This window comes from Cololabis saira, chromosome 2 (genome assembly GCF_033807715.1).
Source record: "Cololabis saira isolate AMF1-May2022 chromosome 2, fColSai1.1, whole genome shotgun sequence".
Classification (NCBI taxonomy): Eukaryota; Metazoa; Chordata; class Actinopteri; order Beloniformes; family Belonidae; genus Cololabis; species Cololabis saira.
In genome coordinates, this window is record NC_084588.1 from 44212481 (window position 1) to 44228457 (window position 15977).

At 37.8% G+C, this 15977-nt stretch overlaps 1 protein-coding gene across 2 annotated transcripts in view; it reads left to right on the top strand.

Annotated features, from left to right (window-relative positions):
• Positions 1–677: 677 nt before the first annotated feature.
• cd276 (CD276 molecule) overlaps positions 678–15977 on the top strand; it is a 122779-nt gene continuing 107479 nt past the window's right edge. The window contains exons 1-2 of one of the 2 annotated variants that reach the window (XM_061746251.1): positions 678–908; positions 6331–6415. In XM_061746251.1, the coding sequence (XP_061602235.1) occupies positions 6370–6415 (46 nt within the window). In that variant the 5' untranslated portion in view covers positions 678–908; positions 6331–6369. The remainder of the gene's footprint in view (positions 909–6330; positions 6416–15977) is intronic. The other variant, XM_061746252.1, reaches the window with a different exon arrangement.

Consider the following 15977-nt stretch of genomic DNA (forward strand, 5'->3'; position numbering starts at 1 on the left):
AGAAAAAAGAAATCCAAGGTGGGCTTCTGAAGGATTCTCACCAGTGATAAATACAAATAATAAGTAAACAAGGTAATCAAACTTTACAAAAGCAGCACATGAAGAAATAAAAAAAAAGAAATGTAAATAAATAGCTAAATACATACAAATACAAATATTGAACTTGAAAACACCCTCAATGTTGTCTTTAATAGTTTCTAAATGAAAATGTTTGAATCATCATGAATACACTGGATACTTTTTTAATGTTTTTTTATTGTATTTTTTTGTATTGTGTACAATTTTTTTCAAATGTATTTTCATTTTTATAAAAGGGGTGATACAGAGGTTTCTTAATGTGTGTTCAGGATTTTTTTTTATGCAGTTTTTTGTGTGTTCTTTTCACTTGAGTAGCCTAAGTTAGGTATTTAAAAATTGTTTTGTTGTATTATTAAAGGATGAATCTAAGATTTCATTAACACATGCAGTTTTCCGTGGAAACCCCCTACATTCACCGGCGTGTTCACGCAAACAGTTAAACTTGCGTAGGGTACGCGGCGAGGCGAACGCGCAAAGTACGGTGTCGCCGCGTCGCCGCGTACCCTACGCCGTAGGCTCTGCGTTGTTGTAACGCAGAACCATAAATCAGCCTTTAAACGGTGTGTGTGAGGGGGTGGAGGCTCCGCAGGACGTCACGGCTGGACAAAGCAGCGAGGAGTGGTTCCTGGGAGGAGAACAGTCCTAAAATCAATGGAATAACCCGACACCAAAGCAAAAAGCCCCTGCACTTTCCATCCAACATTTAAAAACAAAACGTCCAGAGCGGGTCGTCGGTGTTTCGTGGAGAGAATACTGAACTGCCACGGGGAATAAAAAGAGTCCCCACCTCTGGACGGCCGGTGGGTTTTAAGTTTCTTCCCCCTAATATGGTAAGATTTAAGACATTGAACTAATGGACACGTTATCAAGTCGAGACTTATCAAACGATTAAAGCAAAGCTGGTATTTAGAAAAACACGCAACAGCTGGGGGAGCAGGGAGTCAGGGGAGCAGTATCTGCCTCTCTGAAGCCTGAATTATGGTTCTGCGTTAAATCCACGCCGTAGGTTACGGCGTAGGGTACGCAGAGACGCACAACGTACGGTGCGCGTCGCCGCGTACTTTACGCCGTAGGTTCTGCGTTGGTGTAACGCGGAACCATAAATCAGGCTTTACTGTAACTGAGAAGTAGATCCGCTCACTGCCTCTGAAGAGGCGTTTAGTTCAGTCTTGTACTCTTAAAAGTAGTAAGTACTCTAAAAGTAAAGACGAAGAAGCTGCACTGCAATCAATGGACGAAAACTTCACCCAGCATTTAAAGACATCTCATTTTAGACTTTGTTTGTCATTTCCAAAATAAGAATTCAAATACAGAAGAAAAACAACAAATACACATGAAGTTAATGGTAATATTGCATTAGATTAGACCAAAATATATAAACAAAACAAGACCGAAAATTATTCCGCCTACCCTTTTATAATCAATTTCTGTCAACTCCTACATATGAAAAATACAGAGCATTAATAACTCAATTAAAAGAAAAAAAATAATATACTTTTTTTATATTGAAAACATTCAATATACTGAATGGACCTATTATCTATTTACGTTCTGACACTTGCATAAACACTCATACATTATGATCATCTTGTTCTTCAATATTTTTTTTTAAATATTTGGTATGTACTGCACTCTTTAATTACCATTTCCAAAACATTCCACAGATTAATCCCATAAATGTATGGCTTAATGGCTGTGCTTGTGCGTAACGTATCTGGGATAATTCAAAGAATGTAAAAATCATTAACTTTGAAACCAGCAAAAACCATCTAGGGCTCAGTCTGCAGTAACACATCTTCCTATGACAATTACAATATTGGACACTCCTTCACTTGCTCCCCCCGGATGTACACAATACTTAGTACGAGGACATACAATCTGTTTTCATGGCAGTCATTTGCATGAAATAGTTTGTGAAAACAATTGTGACTAACACAATTAATGAACGTTCTCTGGTATAACTATAGAGCCTTCATTAATTTGATTGGCAACACCTGTGATTAATCAACTATTTCATGGAAAAGTGACTCCTGTGAAAAAGTCTTTATTCATTCAACTATATTTAGCCAGTTATTGGATCGCAATAAGACAAATGCATGACCCAGTAAAATAATTCAGATTAAACTTTCAGTAGTTTTATTAAAAAGTAATATTATTATGGCCCTTCACGGTCGTAAAACTTCCTTGAAGTTTATGGAGCTCTTCTTTCCAGTTAGATGAACTAATGTATAATTTTATTAAGCAATGTATTAAATGGCCTGACTAAAGTGAATCCAGTCATTCCTAAGAGTGCCCAATAAATTCTAAATACTGCTGCAATTTTAGTTAGAAATGTCCCTCTCCTCAAGGGGTGAATGGTTTTAGATAGTTGAAGGAACCTGGCTGTGAAAGCTAACCATATGTCAATGAAACATGATGATGCGTGGTATCTGAAGAATCAGGTTCTTTTCTTTTACCTCAGTAGTTCTTACAATGTGACAAAATGAAATGCAACAGTGATTGTGATTCATAAACTGACTATTCATGTTCTCTGCTCATTTTCTTTATCCTGTTCAGACTTACAACCAGTCATTTATATATATTTTAGACCCTCAGGCCTACCCTTTCTTTTGTGGCCCTCTCTAGGTAATTATTGATGCTTTCATCATTTAAAAAAATGTTGAATTTAACTTTCTCATTCTCTTTCTTCGCCCTATCATGTTTAGGTTGTTAGCTGTGATTTTGGTTAGCCTGTTTTCATCACTGATGTTGAAGTAAATCCAGAAATGAAAGGGAAGGGGAAAGAAAGCATTCATGCTGACAAGGACGCAGTATAGGACTTGAGTCATTCAGTTAAAAAAAGCAAAAAAACATGCTTTGATAGCTTCCTGGTGTCTGGACTCGCTGCCTGAGTCAGACTGTGGTCTGCTGTGTTGGCAGAGTTAGGATCATGCTATCCTTTGGATTATCCCCCTTTGGAAATATTGGATGTGGTTTATGTCTGCCCTTTTTTTTTCTTCATAGAATATTCATTACCACTTTTGTATCTCTTTTCAGTCATTGAATAACATATGATCTATCTCTGGGGTTAGGAATCTATAGGGATTCATGTAATGCTACAGATGTCTTGACTTGCTCTACTTCTGCAAGCCTGCAGGGTAAGTGGTGAGAGCTTTGATGGAAACTGTGTTGAACCCAGATCCTGCCCACATCCTCTCTGCTGAATCCATAAAAGAAGTCTAATGGAAAAAGTAAGCTAAGCAGAGAGGTGGAGCTGCACTGCTGAAATGATTCATCCCACCAAACAATGACAACTGACCTGTCCCCAGATCTGCGTTATCTACACTGCAAAAAACTCAAAATCTTACCAGGAATGTTTGTCTTATTTCTAGTTAAAATGTCTCATTTTTAGTCAAAAAAATCTCATCAAACTTAAAACAAGAGTCATTACCAGAAAAATAACTTGTTAATTGACAATTTTCACCTGTTTCAAGTACATTTTTTTTTTCACTTGAAATAAGTAGAAAAATCTGCCAGTGGGACAAGATTTATCTTCTCATTGCAAGCAAAAAAATCTTGTTCCACTGGCAGATTTTTCTACTTATTTTAAGTGAAAATCTACTTGAAACAGGTGAAAATTGTTGTTTTTTCCAGTGATGAGTCTTGTTTTAAGTGTAATGAGATTTTCTTGACTAAAAATGAGACATTTTAACTAGAAATAAGACAAATATTCTTGTTAAGATTTTGAGTTTTTGAAGTGTAGGTTATTTTCTGGCTATCCAAATTGTATAAAAGCAGTTTCTACTTGATTGGCCTGGTGTAACGATCTAAATATAGAAATAAGTGCTGAAGTTTGGGAGAGGGCTTGCTACAAAGCCCAAACACAGAACATTAATACCAGGTACAAGTTATTACAATACAAGTGGCTTATGCAAACGTATATTACTCCCTCTCTACTTAATCATTTTGATCCTAATATACCTGACCAATGTGTAAAGTGTAACGTGGAGAGAGGTACATTATGTCGCTGCTTATGGCAATGCCCAGAGATCGCAAAGTTTTGGAAAGACATACTTGGTATCTTATCCCAGATTATCTCAGAAGATATTCCTATTTATCCACAATTGTGTATCTTAGGTATATTTCCTGATAACTTCAAAATAAACAGTAAAAAGAAGAGTATGATAACTTACTCTCTTCTCCAGGCGAAACATACGATATTGTTTTGGAAGAACCCAGCCAAACCAGACATTAAGCAATGGTACAAAGAACTCTCAAATTGTCTTGCATTAGAGAAATTGACATATGCCATTAAAGGGAAATCTATTGACTTTTGGGAAATCTGGGGACAGTTTATGCGTTTTATGAGTAATCCATTGGGACCTGTACTGGATGATTCTGTGGAATGATAATGTAGGGAGGATTCTGTTTTTGTTTTTGTTTTGTTTTGAGTTTTGTGTGTAATGTTTTTTTATGTTGTTGTTTTTGTCTCTGTATCTTTATGCTTGTGTGTTTTTTTTTTCATTGTTTTTTCTTTTTTCTTTTATTGTACATTTTATTAACAGATATAACTGTATTGTTGTAATAATTGAAAAAAATGTCAAATATAGTGTTCAAAGTTTCTACCTGGCCGGATATTGGACAGCCAAGTGGACAGCACCCTGCCACACCTTGAAATTTGTGAAAGTTGTGAAGGAATACACAGCGGTTAGTTAAATAATGGTTAATAACCCTCTGGTGGTGAAAATAAGAAGTGCAGTTAAATAACTGAAATCACAGATGAAATGAGAGACATTCCCATACCATTTTCTTCTTCCTTCTGTAACCCTGGGTTTGGGTATCGGTCTATACTAAGCACTGATCTAATATCAGTGTTATTTGTACTTATCTAAATATCAATTGAAACAATTATTTTTACAATTAAAGTCATATAAATAATATCTATTTAATAAAGAAAATAAATCCAGTAGTTAAACTTAAAATGCAGCTATAAGTATGTTAAATTAATATGTGACATCTGAACACATTGGGTATCCAGTCTTAATCATATAACGTGATTGCCTGCATTTCTTTTAGTTGACATGGAATTTTATATAGGACAGTAAATTCTACAATTTGTCCATCATTGCTGTGGCTTTCTGGCTTCCTTTGGGGACTTTCTCTTATTCCTGAAAAACAAACTCCAGAGTTTGCTGTTGTTCATCCCTATTTCTTTTTGATTTGATAAACTGGTTCTTAAATATGTAACAGCCCCCTTTTTGCTCAATAAGGCTGCTTGTGTTATTGAGAAATTGGGATTCTGTTTAATAATTACTTGGTATCAGATGGTTTCAGATTCAAAGTATCTTTGACATTTCATGCTTTAGTTAGGTTTTGATCTTCTGTATTTATCATTGCACATATTTAGTTTCTTTTTTTATTTTAGTCACAGTACAATAGAGCACTTCAAAAAAAATTGCTTGTGAAAATTAACAGATTTTGAAGACATTTTTAATTGAAACATTCATAGATTTTCAAATCACTGAGAATACAGAGTGGTTCTTTTCAACCGTCAAGGATCTTTACAGCATTGCATTTAGATTTTATATTCAGTATTTTTAACACTGACGTCAGATCATAAAAAAGAGAGGGAACAATGGGAAGGAAAAAAAACAGACAAGCCTACATTCAGCATCATCCAAAATACAAGTCCCCGCTCTTGTCTGAGATAATACATAGACAAATAGTGACCTCTACTGTTGTAGCAGAGACAAATACCCTATAAATACTGTATGCATGGGAGGATGGAGGAGAGGAGATATCTAGTCTAGTCTGGTCTGTGTCGACTCCCTCCTGAGCTCACCGCTCTCTAAAAACCAGAGACAATGACTCTGCTGTTTCCACCTAATTTTGGAACTCCCCGTTCGTCATTTCAGCTCTATTCTTGATGAAAGTCTTGAGTAATTCGGGGAAAAGAGTGAAGTAGTCACCTTCATACAAACTTTCATTTTTTGTTAGAAAGATTGTCTTTCACGTAGTTTATTCAAAATCTTATGATCAATTAGCTTGTGTCTATTTTCCAAATTTAAACCACATGCAAAACTGAGCAAAAGCATAGCTGTTAGAAAAAGTAAACGCAGTTGCTAATCCTTGTGGCCAATCCGCCACATCTTTTTCTGTTTTATCAGTCTAGTATGTAGAGCTACTTTACTTATGTTGCTGTGTTACTGTGATGTCATTATTATAAGATTCAGTCACCTCAGATGTCAGTATTTTTGTTCTTTCTTCCTGCAGAGCTGTGTCTGAAGGAAATAACCTGCTGTTTGAGAGACCATGCTGTCCTTCCTGCTCCTTGCAATGCTGGCTGTCGAAGCAATGGGTGGGTGTTGTCTTTGTCTGTGACCTGCTATTAGATCCAAGTCACCACGGTGGGAAATGCCACTGACTGTTAGACAATACACCCTGCAGAGCATGTTAATCTTCTCCCATCAAAGTTTTCATTGGGAAAATGTAATGACAAAACTCCCAAAAATAATGGTCCATTAATGTGTGTGTGTGTGTGTGTGTGTGTGTGTGTGTGTGTGTGTGTGTGTGTGTGTGTGTGTGTGACATGTAAAATTGTTAAAGTTTATAGTTACATTTAGATTGCTTGTGATGGAGTTTGCTTACATTTTGACAATTTGTTCATGACGTAAGGGGAGGGGAAAGGAAAATGCCAAAAGTGCAGTTTGTCTGCTGTGACTCAGAAGTCACTCTCTCATATTTATAACACAGGAAAGCATGTCGGTGGCTGATGTTGCAACTGAAACTTCATAACTTACACAATCGAGGCAAAGCAAGGCAAGTTTATTGGTATAGCAAATTTCAGCAACAAGTCAAATCAAGGTGATTTACATAATGTAAACATAAAAAAAGGAAAATAAATTGCACTGCAGTGGCATGATAAAGCATGAAAAGTTATACTCCAGCTAAAGTCACAGTGTAGTATTGAAATGAACATTGTTTAAAGTTAAATTCAGAATGGTTTAAATAATTCAGTCAAAGGCAAAAAATTAGTTTTTAACCTTGAGGGTTTCAGCATTCCTGCAGGTTTCTGCAAGTTTGTTCCAGATTTGTGGAGAATAAAAGCTGAGAGCTGCTTCTCCATGTTTCGTTCTGATTCTGGGGACACAGAGCAGACCTGAACTAGAAGATCTGAGACGGCTGGATGGTTGATGTGGCGACAACAAGCATCTGATGTATTTTGGTCCCAAACCATTCAGTGACTTATAAACTAACAGAAGTATTTTAAAGTCTATTCTCTGAGGTACAGGGGAGCCAGAGTAAAGACCTCAGAACTAGAGTGATGTGCTATTTGTAGCTGTTCTTGTAGTTTGTGACTGTAATAACTGAACCAGCAGTTTGTAATAGCTACCAACAATTTGTACCTTTTAAAAACTGAAGCTGTGTGCTGACTCTTAAACACTCTCCTTTTGCTGCAAAAACAACAACTTCAGTTTTGTTTTGAAAACTGAAGTTTAAAATGATGGCCGATCCACTCACTGATTAGTTCTATGCATCTACTCAGCGCTTGTATGGGCTCATCGTCACCTGGTGACATTAATGCAAAGTTGTGTTCACAGAGTGACAGAACATTTCTATCACATCATCTGCGTAGTTATGGTCCCAATTGGTTTTGATTGGACATGTCATATTTCCTGGACTTTATTGATGCACCGACTGCTTTTCTAAGAGAAGTAAATAAGTTGGCAAATTCGTTGCATGCCCTTGTAGAGGGTTTGTTAGTCCATCCACAGTAGCAAAAAAGGCACGACTATTATCGATTTTTTCTTCAGGTTTATGTGGAACTAAGTTTTGTTGCAAAAGCAAGTCAATCGCCACTAACTCGCATGTTAAAATGTCCAACTTTGGGGCGTAAAATAAACATATTTACAGCCTGGTTCAAAAAAACATTTTGGTATCAATTGCTTCATTTCACACTCATGACAACTCTGAGGGGGATGAATTTTATTGTACCACAGCGGGAGAGTTTATATCAAGTGATAAATATTTCTAATATTGATTGGCAATCGGCTAAGCCAATCGCTAGCCGGTATCACTCGCGTGACGGTCATTTTTGATTTTGCCGCTGAGCTGACATGTTAAACAGTATATCCCGCTGGAAATGGCAGTTCTGCAGATGCGCGGTTCAGTTGAAGGAGCTGGTAGCAAAGCTAACTTGGATTGACATGCGGTGGTTCGTGTTCCTGTCAGCTTGCTGAGCAACATGGCTACACCTCGTATGAAGAAATACATGCTTCAAAACTTGCTCTTCGGAAACCGATTAGTCACGTGACCGAATGCTTTGTCCATTGATATATACAGTCTGTGGTCAGTGCACACCAGATAACATTGTTCAGTTAGCTCAAACCCCACACCACAAGCCACTTGTTAAAGCATTGTGTGTCCATGACAACTGGTCTAAGGCAAAGAGCTGAAAAGCATGACAACACAACTATACATTTTAACCCAGAGTTGGTCATTTTGTCTTTTACATTGTTTGTTTTTACCGCTCTCAGCAAACTGTACAGTTTTATAAATAAGGTGGCTTGAAGCCATTTGTCGGGGACTGCTAGCCTTACTTTCCTATGCCATGTCGGCTTATGTGGTCCATCACAAACCACAATGCACAACCCAGCGGTTTCCGGGAAACCTATTTAGCTCAAACATGTCGATTTCACGGCATCGTTGGGTCAAGGCAAGGCAAGTAAAATCAAAGTTACGGAGCTATCACACCACAAAGAGGTCACATCAGAGTTTGCTAATAATCATACTCAGTACGTTTACATGCACTAACAAAGAATCGAATTGTTGCCTTAATCCGTCCGATATAGAATTTTTAAAAGCCATGTAAACACCTTAGTCGAGCCGTAGTTTAGGCGAACTGAAGCTCTTGAGATGGAGCATTTAGTGCCAGATAACGCGTCCTAATTCGAGTTATTCCGGCATGTATTACGCTTAGCCGAGCTACTGACTGCCCCGGGACTCCCCCCATGACGAGCCGCGAATGCCAGAATATCAACACAGTAGGAGAAGAAAAAAACAAACAACAAAGAAGAACCGGAATAACCCCAACGCAAAAGTGTGTGTAACACCACCTAGCATAGCGGAGTCAAACGCACCTCACTCAATAATGGATTTTCTTCTCGCGCATGTATACTTGGATTCCTCTGAAACTCCAGTTTAATCCTTAGCTAGATTGTTGTCAATAGTTTGAATTAGATGTGCATGTAACCGCTGAGTGACTGACTGAGACCAGCTCTTTAGGAGAGTGTTGGTGCACACCGGAGTGATGCTGCTGTGTTCCCACTGGGCCAAGTGAACTGCACTCATTCCCAGAGATCCTTTGAGAGAGGCATTTAGCATTTGAACATACTGCATAGATTTTAATGCCAGCCCTTTCCTGGCTGGTGAGTGTCACATCATGCTAATAGAAATGCCAGAATATAGCCTTAGGAAGAAGAAAAAATAGAACTCTCAAAGTTTAAAAGCATGATATTAAAATATTAGCATGCAGAGGTATAAAAAGTCCACAAACATAATTAATTAATTAATTAATTTTGGATATATTTTTGTGCCCTTTATTATTTGTGGTTGTGCTGGCACAATCTCCAATTGGCCATAAATTCAGTCCCAACTCAGCAGACGCAAGTGTCTTCAGTGTTTCATTAGGGAACTATTCTCTCCAGCACAAATGGGCTTGCAGCTTACTCATGTCTCGCTGTGTGGCATTCACTGTCTAACTCACTCCCTTCACCGGGAAGACGAGGCGGAAGTGTCAGGGACTGATGGAGCTCCTTAACGCACGGGTAATAGGCTATTGTAGCTCGCACAATAATTCACTTTCTTCCTGCTAACTGGAGCACCAAGCAAATTAGTCTAGCGTGATACTATAGTGTCCCCCTGTAACAGAGTAAGATGATACACAACTGTGTCAATTATTGAGCTTATTAGCTTATTAAATATCTGTGCATATATGTATGGAGCTAGAACAGTCTCATAATTCGCAAATGCACACACCGTTTCACAAATGCACAGGACAAGTTTCACAAATGTTGCTGTCTTGTTTATTTATCTTTACTCCACCAACTCCAAATATTAATCACTTTTCTAAGCGAACGGCGCTAACGCAGTTCAAACATTAGGTGTATCCGCCCCTTTAATCTGATTGGTTTACGAGTAAGTCGTGTTTTATCCACTCCTCTGTGTCTCCCATGTGGGGTGCACTCTTATGATTGGCTGAAACAAAGGAAGACATCTGATTGGTTGCAGATCCTTCTGTGTTAAAAAAAAAAGGATTTGTGGATTGAGTCACGTCAGGGGAGTCTCAAAAGTCACACGCAAATCCAGCGCAGCTCACAGACAAAAAATCAGGTTATATTTGTGTGTGCATCAAAAATACATTTGTATATCTTGTCCTACGCACGTGTGAATTGTTCTGTGCATTTGTGAAACTTTTCCTGTGCATTTGTGAAACTGTGTGTGCATTTGTGAAACGGTGTTTGCATTTGTGAAACTTGTCCTGTGCATTTGTGAAACGGTGTGTGCATTTGCGAATCATGAGACTTTTCTAGCTCCATATATATGATCCATGGTGTCCCAGGTCCTCAGGCTCCCCACAGGGGTTATGTCCTGTTTTTTTTTCTTTCTATACATTGATGTCTTTGCTCAGTAATTCCAGTAAATGTCCTGTTCAGTTGAAATAATTTGACTTTGTGGTCTCTGGCGATCACCTGAGGAAAACACAAGGCCACCACATGACCACACTGTCATCCAAATGAAGTAACACCTGACTCAGAAATCAGATGCTAGATCTTTCTGAAAGCTCTTCCTAATTTTACTTACAAACTACTATACATGTCTAAGCAGGGACATTATTTAAATACAGTTATTCAATAACAGTGTATTTTGTAATTAAATACACTGTTAAGAAGCTAGGCATATAGTTTTCTGTAAAGCACTATGGAAGCTTATTTCCATGACCCCACTGGCAGCTTGAATTGAAAAAACAAAACGGTTATTCTTATATTTGTCATAATTATTTGCAGACAGTATGATTCAAAATATTTCATGCTTTCTCTCATCTACTTAATTTTATATGTTAATATATAAAAATGTTAAAGGTCAAAGGTTTGGTCTGTGAGGAGCAAAGGTGTTTAGACATGCTCACTTTGTCAACAATGGATTAGAAAATTGTTCAAGTGTTTAAAAACATTTTTCTTTAAAGAAAGATTCAAAAAGATTTGTTTTATTATAAAATGTATATCATTGTACAATTAAACAAAATGGTGGAAAAGGGCAAGAATGCCACGGTATGTACAGTGTGTATATATATATATATATATATATATATATATATAGTGTGTGTGTGTGTGTGTGTGTGTGTGTGTGTGTGTGTGTGTGTGTGTGTGTGTGTGTGTGTACACAGTATATGCATTTTTTTGCAAAACCACACTGTACGCATTACAAAAGTGTGACAGAGAAAAAAACAGATTACAGCTTTTCGACTGGCCTGTCGGCAGTTCTGGCTTGTTCCTAAAGGAGAATATTTAAAATCTGTAAATCTAGACCAAAATGCCCCAAATTTCAATATATGTATAGTAATAACTGAGCCACAACAGTTAGTTGAGTGCAATGCCATCATTGCTTCACTTCAGCGCGACACACATCAGCAAGTTGCAGAGTACTACAAGGAGGCTTTCTAGCTAATTGCTTGTGGTTGTTGTTTTGTGTGTTCATTTATTACAGCCACAAGGCTGTCTGAACACATCGCATGCTGCTCTTAGTACCCAGACAATGAAAGAAAATCATATTCTTACATGCAGATGTGAAAAGCTGATGTGATTATCATAGCTTTAAGGTAACTCATATTAAGTATCTTAATTGGAAAGACTGCATCGTATGTAAGTGGTTGATAGCCCCACGTTACGGCAGGACACCCAAGCATGAAAGAAGACCACTTATGAGTTCATCTGTGGTGTAGTTTTAAAAGGTCTGCTAACTATGAGTGCCCTTTCCCTGGTCTCCTTTTCTCTTCACGGCAATTGATTCTGCAGAGGGACACTTTAGTCTGTGCAGAAATTCAATTTAGGCTTATTACCCCATATCAGTGATGTTCTTGCTAATTTGATTGTGTCCAGTAAAGTATCCCTTAAAAACAATCGACGACAGGCTCAACAAAAATTGGTTTCGCTGTAGTGCATACATAATGACTAGTCTCTGTCGGCTTTGCTTCGGCCTTGGCGTTTCCTAGCTCTTCCTTTCTCACTGCTCAATCGTTGAAGCAGCATGCATCACCCAACAAGCACATGATTATTTCAACAAGAGCTAAAAATTCTGCCTACAATTGTTAAAACATTTATATGGATGATATGCCAAGATTGCAGTTCTAGAGGGGAAGAGGGGCAGCAGCTACGTATATGTTGGTCGCTGTGTGTTTAGTGGGCTGTGATGAATGAGTTGAGCGTATATTGATCTGTGCTTGGAAAGTTTGACAGTCACTGGCTTGTTGCTGAAACATCTCAACATCTGCCGCAGGGAGACCCCCGCTTCCAGAGATATACATCACTGACAGGGCAGCCGCTCTGTCACTGACACAGGTGGCAACAAATTCTTCATCAATCATAAAAAATATGTCCTATTTTTTTCTTTCAATCATTAATGCAAAGATGCTTACAAAGGGCTGCATTATATTTTCCTTTTTTTTTTCAGTAGATTGAAAAAAATATGAAATCTTAAATATCATTTTCTATCTGAATGCTTCTGCTCCTTCTCGGGCATGGTTGGATGGTCAGTTTAATTCATGGCCTGACAGTCTTAGAACCATTTCACATGTCAATACAACTAAATCAAAACACAGACATCGTCAAAGCAGATCTCATCAGATGATGACGCACTTCTGAAATCTGGGTGGTGCCTACTCATCAGGGGTCTTATCAGCGCTGCGTCAGACTCTTTGTACTGTGATAACAAACTTCTAAGTGGAGTTTTCTCTTTTAAAGAGCAAATTCAGGAAAGTATAGTTCAAATAAATCCCTGCAGACCAATTTACTAACCTTTTGCACTGACAATTCACTGCCTATTGTGCCATTATTTCCAGGCCAGCCACAATTCACATTGTTGTGCCAGGTACTTCAGGAGGAGGCACGGGAGATGCAAAATACTTGTGAGACCAGAGGAGGAGATTATCTGATCATCTACATTCATCTAGAATGCCAGGAAATGAGACTGTCGGAGCATAATTATTCTCAGGAAACATTTTTCTTTATGACTTTGTTATTTTCAATCATTGCCCACATATAAATAAGCTATACAGTAAGTAGCAGCGATAGTGGCTGTAAGATGAGAATATATATATATATATATATATATATATATATATATATATATATATATATATATATATATATATATATATATATATATATATATAATGTGTATCCCCAATGAAGGACTGCAGATAAAACCACACTCTCCACCCCAACTGTATAGGAGATATTCCACATCTTGTTTCATACACTTAAGGGTTTAATTATCCTCAGCGAGTACATTCTGCTCCATCTTCTCTTGTATAGAGTCTCAATGTTCAGGCCCACTGTGTTGTTCCACGTATCTGTACTCCTCCACCATCTCTATAGTCTCCCAGGATAATGGTGCTTGGCTTATTCCTAAAAAAAATCCATAAACCCTACAGTCTTAAAAACTGAGGTCTGTTTGTCAGACAGTAATCTAGATGACTGCATAGACATCCGCCTTTTGTTTTATGTTGTTTTTTTATGTTGTTTTTTGGAGTTTCCCCTGTGGCAGTGCAGGATGAATTGTGTTAAATGCACTAAGAGAACATACACATACAGTACATGTTTCTCACTGTACTCATATGTGGTTTGTCCAGATAGGAGTTTCAGATCCCTGAGCATGAGTGGGGCAGCATGGCGGTGTGGCGGTTAGCACGGCTGCCTCGCAGCAACAAGAATGCTGGATTAAATTTCAACTGGAGCCTTTATGTGTTCAGTCTGCATGTTGTCCTTGTACCTGTAAATGTTTTCTTCTGCTATTTCTACCTCTTCCTATAGTTCCTATAGTGCTAGACTTTTTTTCTTAAGTTGTACATAAGAGTGTGTGCGTGTGGATTGTTATTTCTCTGTATGAGATGGACTGCCAACCTGTCCAGTGGTGTTGGATAACAAATAGATATTTGTGACACACACACAGGCTCGGTGAAGGAATTATGTGCTGGCTTTGGACCTTAGAAACATGCAGTGACTAAAAATCTCTTGTATTCAGGGAGGATTAGTTTTGTTCTTCTCTCAGGTATGTTCACTTGCTGATTTATGTGGTTTGTTTTTTTAGACACGCAGTGTTAAGGTTCAGTCACTAAAGTTAAATGTTACTAAAGCCAGGTGACTCTGATATTACTCCACACGTAGTATATCAGATTTGATTTTAGGTTTGTTTTAACCCTTGTTTCTATTGTTGATACCCAGATTTCCCAATTTTAAAGGAAATCTTCCTTCTGGCCATGCTGTTTCCTTTTCTGACTTCTTAAAAAACGTTTAAAACATCATAGTAATACAGAGATATGTTTGATTTCTGATTGTTTTTCATATCTTTATTTGACTTCCACAGCTTATAACATTTTTAATGATACTTAAGAAAGTAGAAACTTTAAAAAACAGGAATATTAAGATATCTTTGTATAGTGTTTTGCTGCATCATGTCTGTTTTTGTTTTATTTTTTATGACTGTTTCTCAAAGGTGTTTGTGGTTATTTATGGTTACCATAAGGTTTAAATAATCATCTCTCAAATCATCAGTTCTGATAGCCCATTTATGATAAGAATTAAGTTCTTAACATTTCAAAATTAAAAAAATTCACTTTCCACATCAATTAATCAATTTTAATTATACATGACTTGTAATTACTAGAAATTGGCTGCATTGAACACAGACTTGACTCCGCTGGAGCTATTTTCAGGTGCTCCTGTGTATACTCCCCTTCTAATCTATCTCCAGCCTCCTGCTCATCAAAGGCTCGCCGTCCTTCAGGCTTGTAAGCCAGAGGCTTGCCTTTATCTGCTCTTTTCTTCAGCAAACAGTACTATCTGACTTCCAGAGTCCATTAACAGGTTATTGACAGGCTATGAGATGGCATGTATCCTTGAAGGATGCAAGATAGAGAAAGCAGTGATAAAGAGCACAAAAAATAAGAAAAGGAAAATAGAAAACTAGTGAGTTTCTCTGTGATTTATAAGATTGCTGAGAATGAACAAGTCAGAATTCTCATCTCCCCTATCTGCCATCGCCTGTGTTTCTCCCTGAGTGGGGAAACTCACACTCCATGATGGGCTCCCGCAGCAAAAATGGAAGAGATTATCTTCGGAGCTTAATGTTGAACGTGACCTCGTTACACTGCAGAAGTCTCACTTGCTCCTAGTTACTCCTACCCTCCTCTTTCATTGGGAGACCATTTCACATGTTTGTGGACAGAGAAATCTTTCAAATGTATTATTTCAATCAAAAATCATACTTGCTTTCTTAGCACACGTTCCCATCAGTTTCTGAATGCAGCTGCTGTAAAACTTCTCCCAAATGTTAGCATTATGGAAATTTAAAGAGGGAAGCCTGACTTTTAATTTCAACATGAAATCAAAAGTCAGCTTCCCCTTCAGACCTACGTGGGTTTAGCTGCACGGTCAGAATCATCAGTATGAAAGAGCTGGCAGATCCTTTGAACAAACGTCTTTGATGATCAGGTGTTGCGATGCAGTTCCGTTGATCGACAGATGGGAGCAGTGTTGTAAAAGGATATTTCTCTAACTTGTCTGCCTTTCTGACTCAAATCGACTTATATTGCAGTCTGTTAGTTGTGCACCTGAAACATCTGTTTATTTTACTTTCCATAT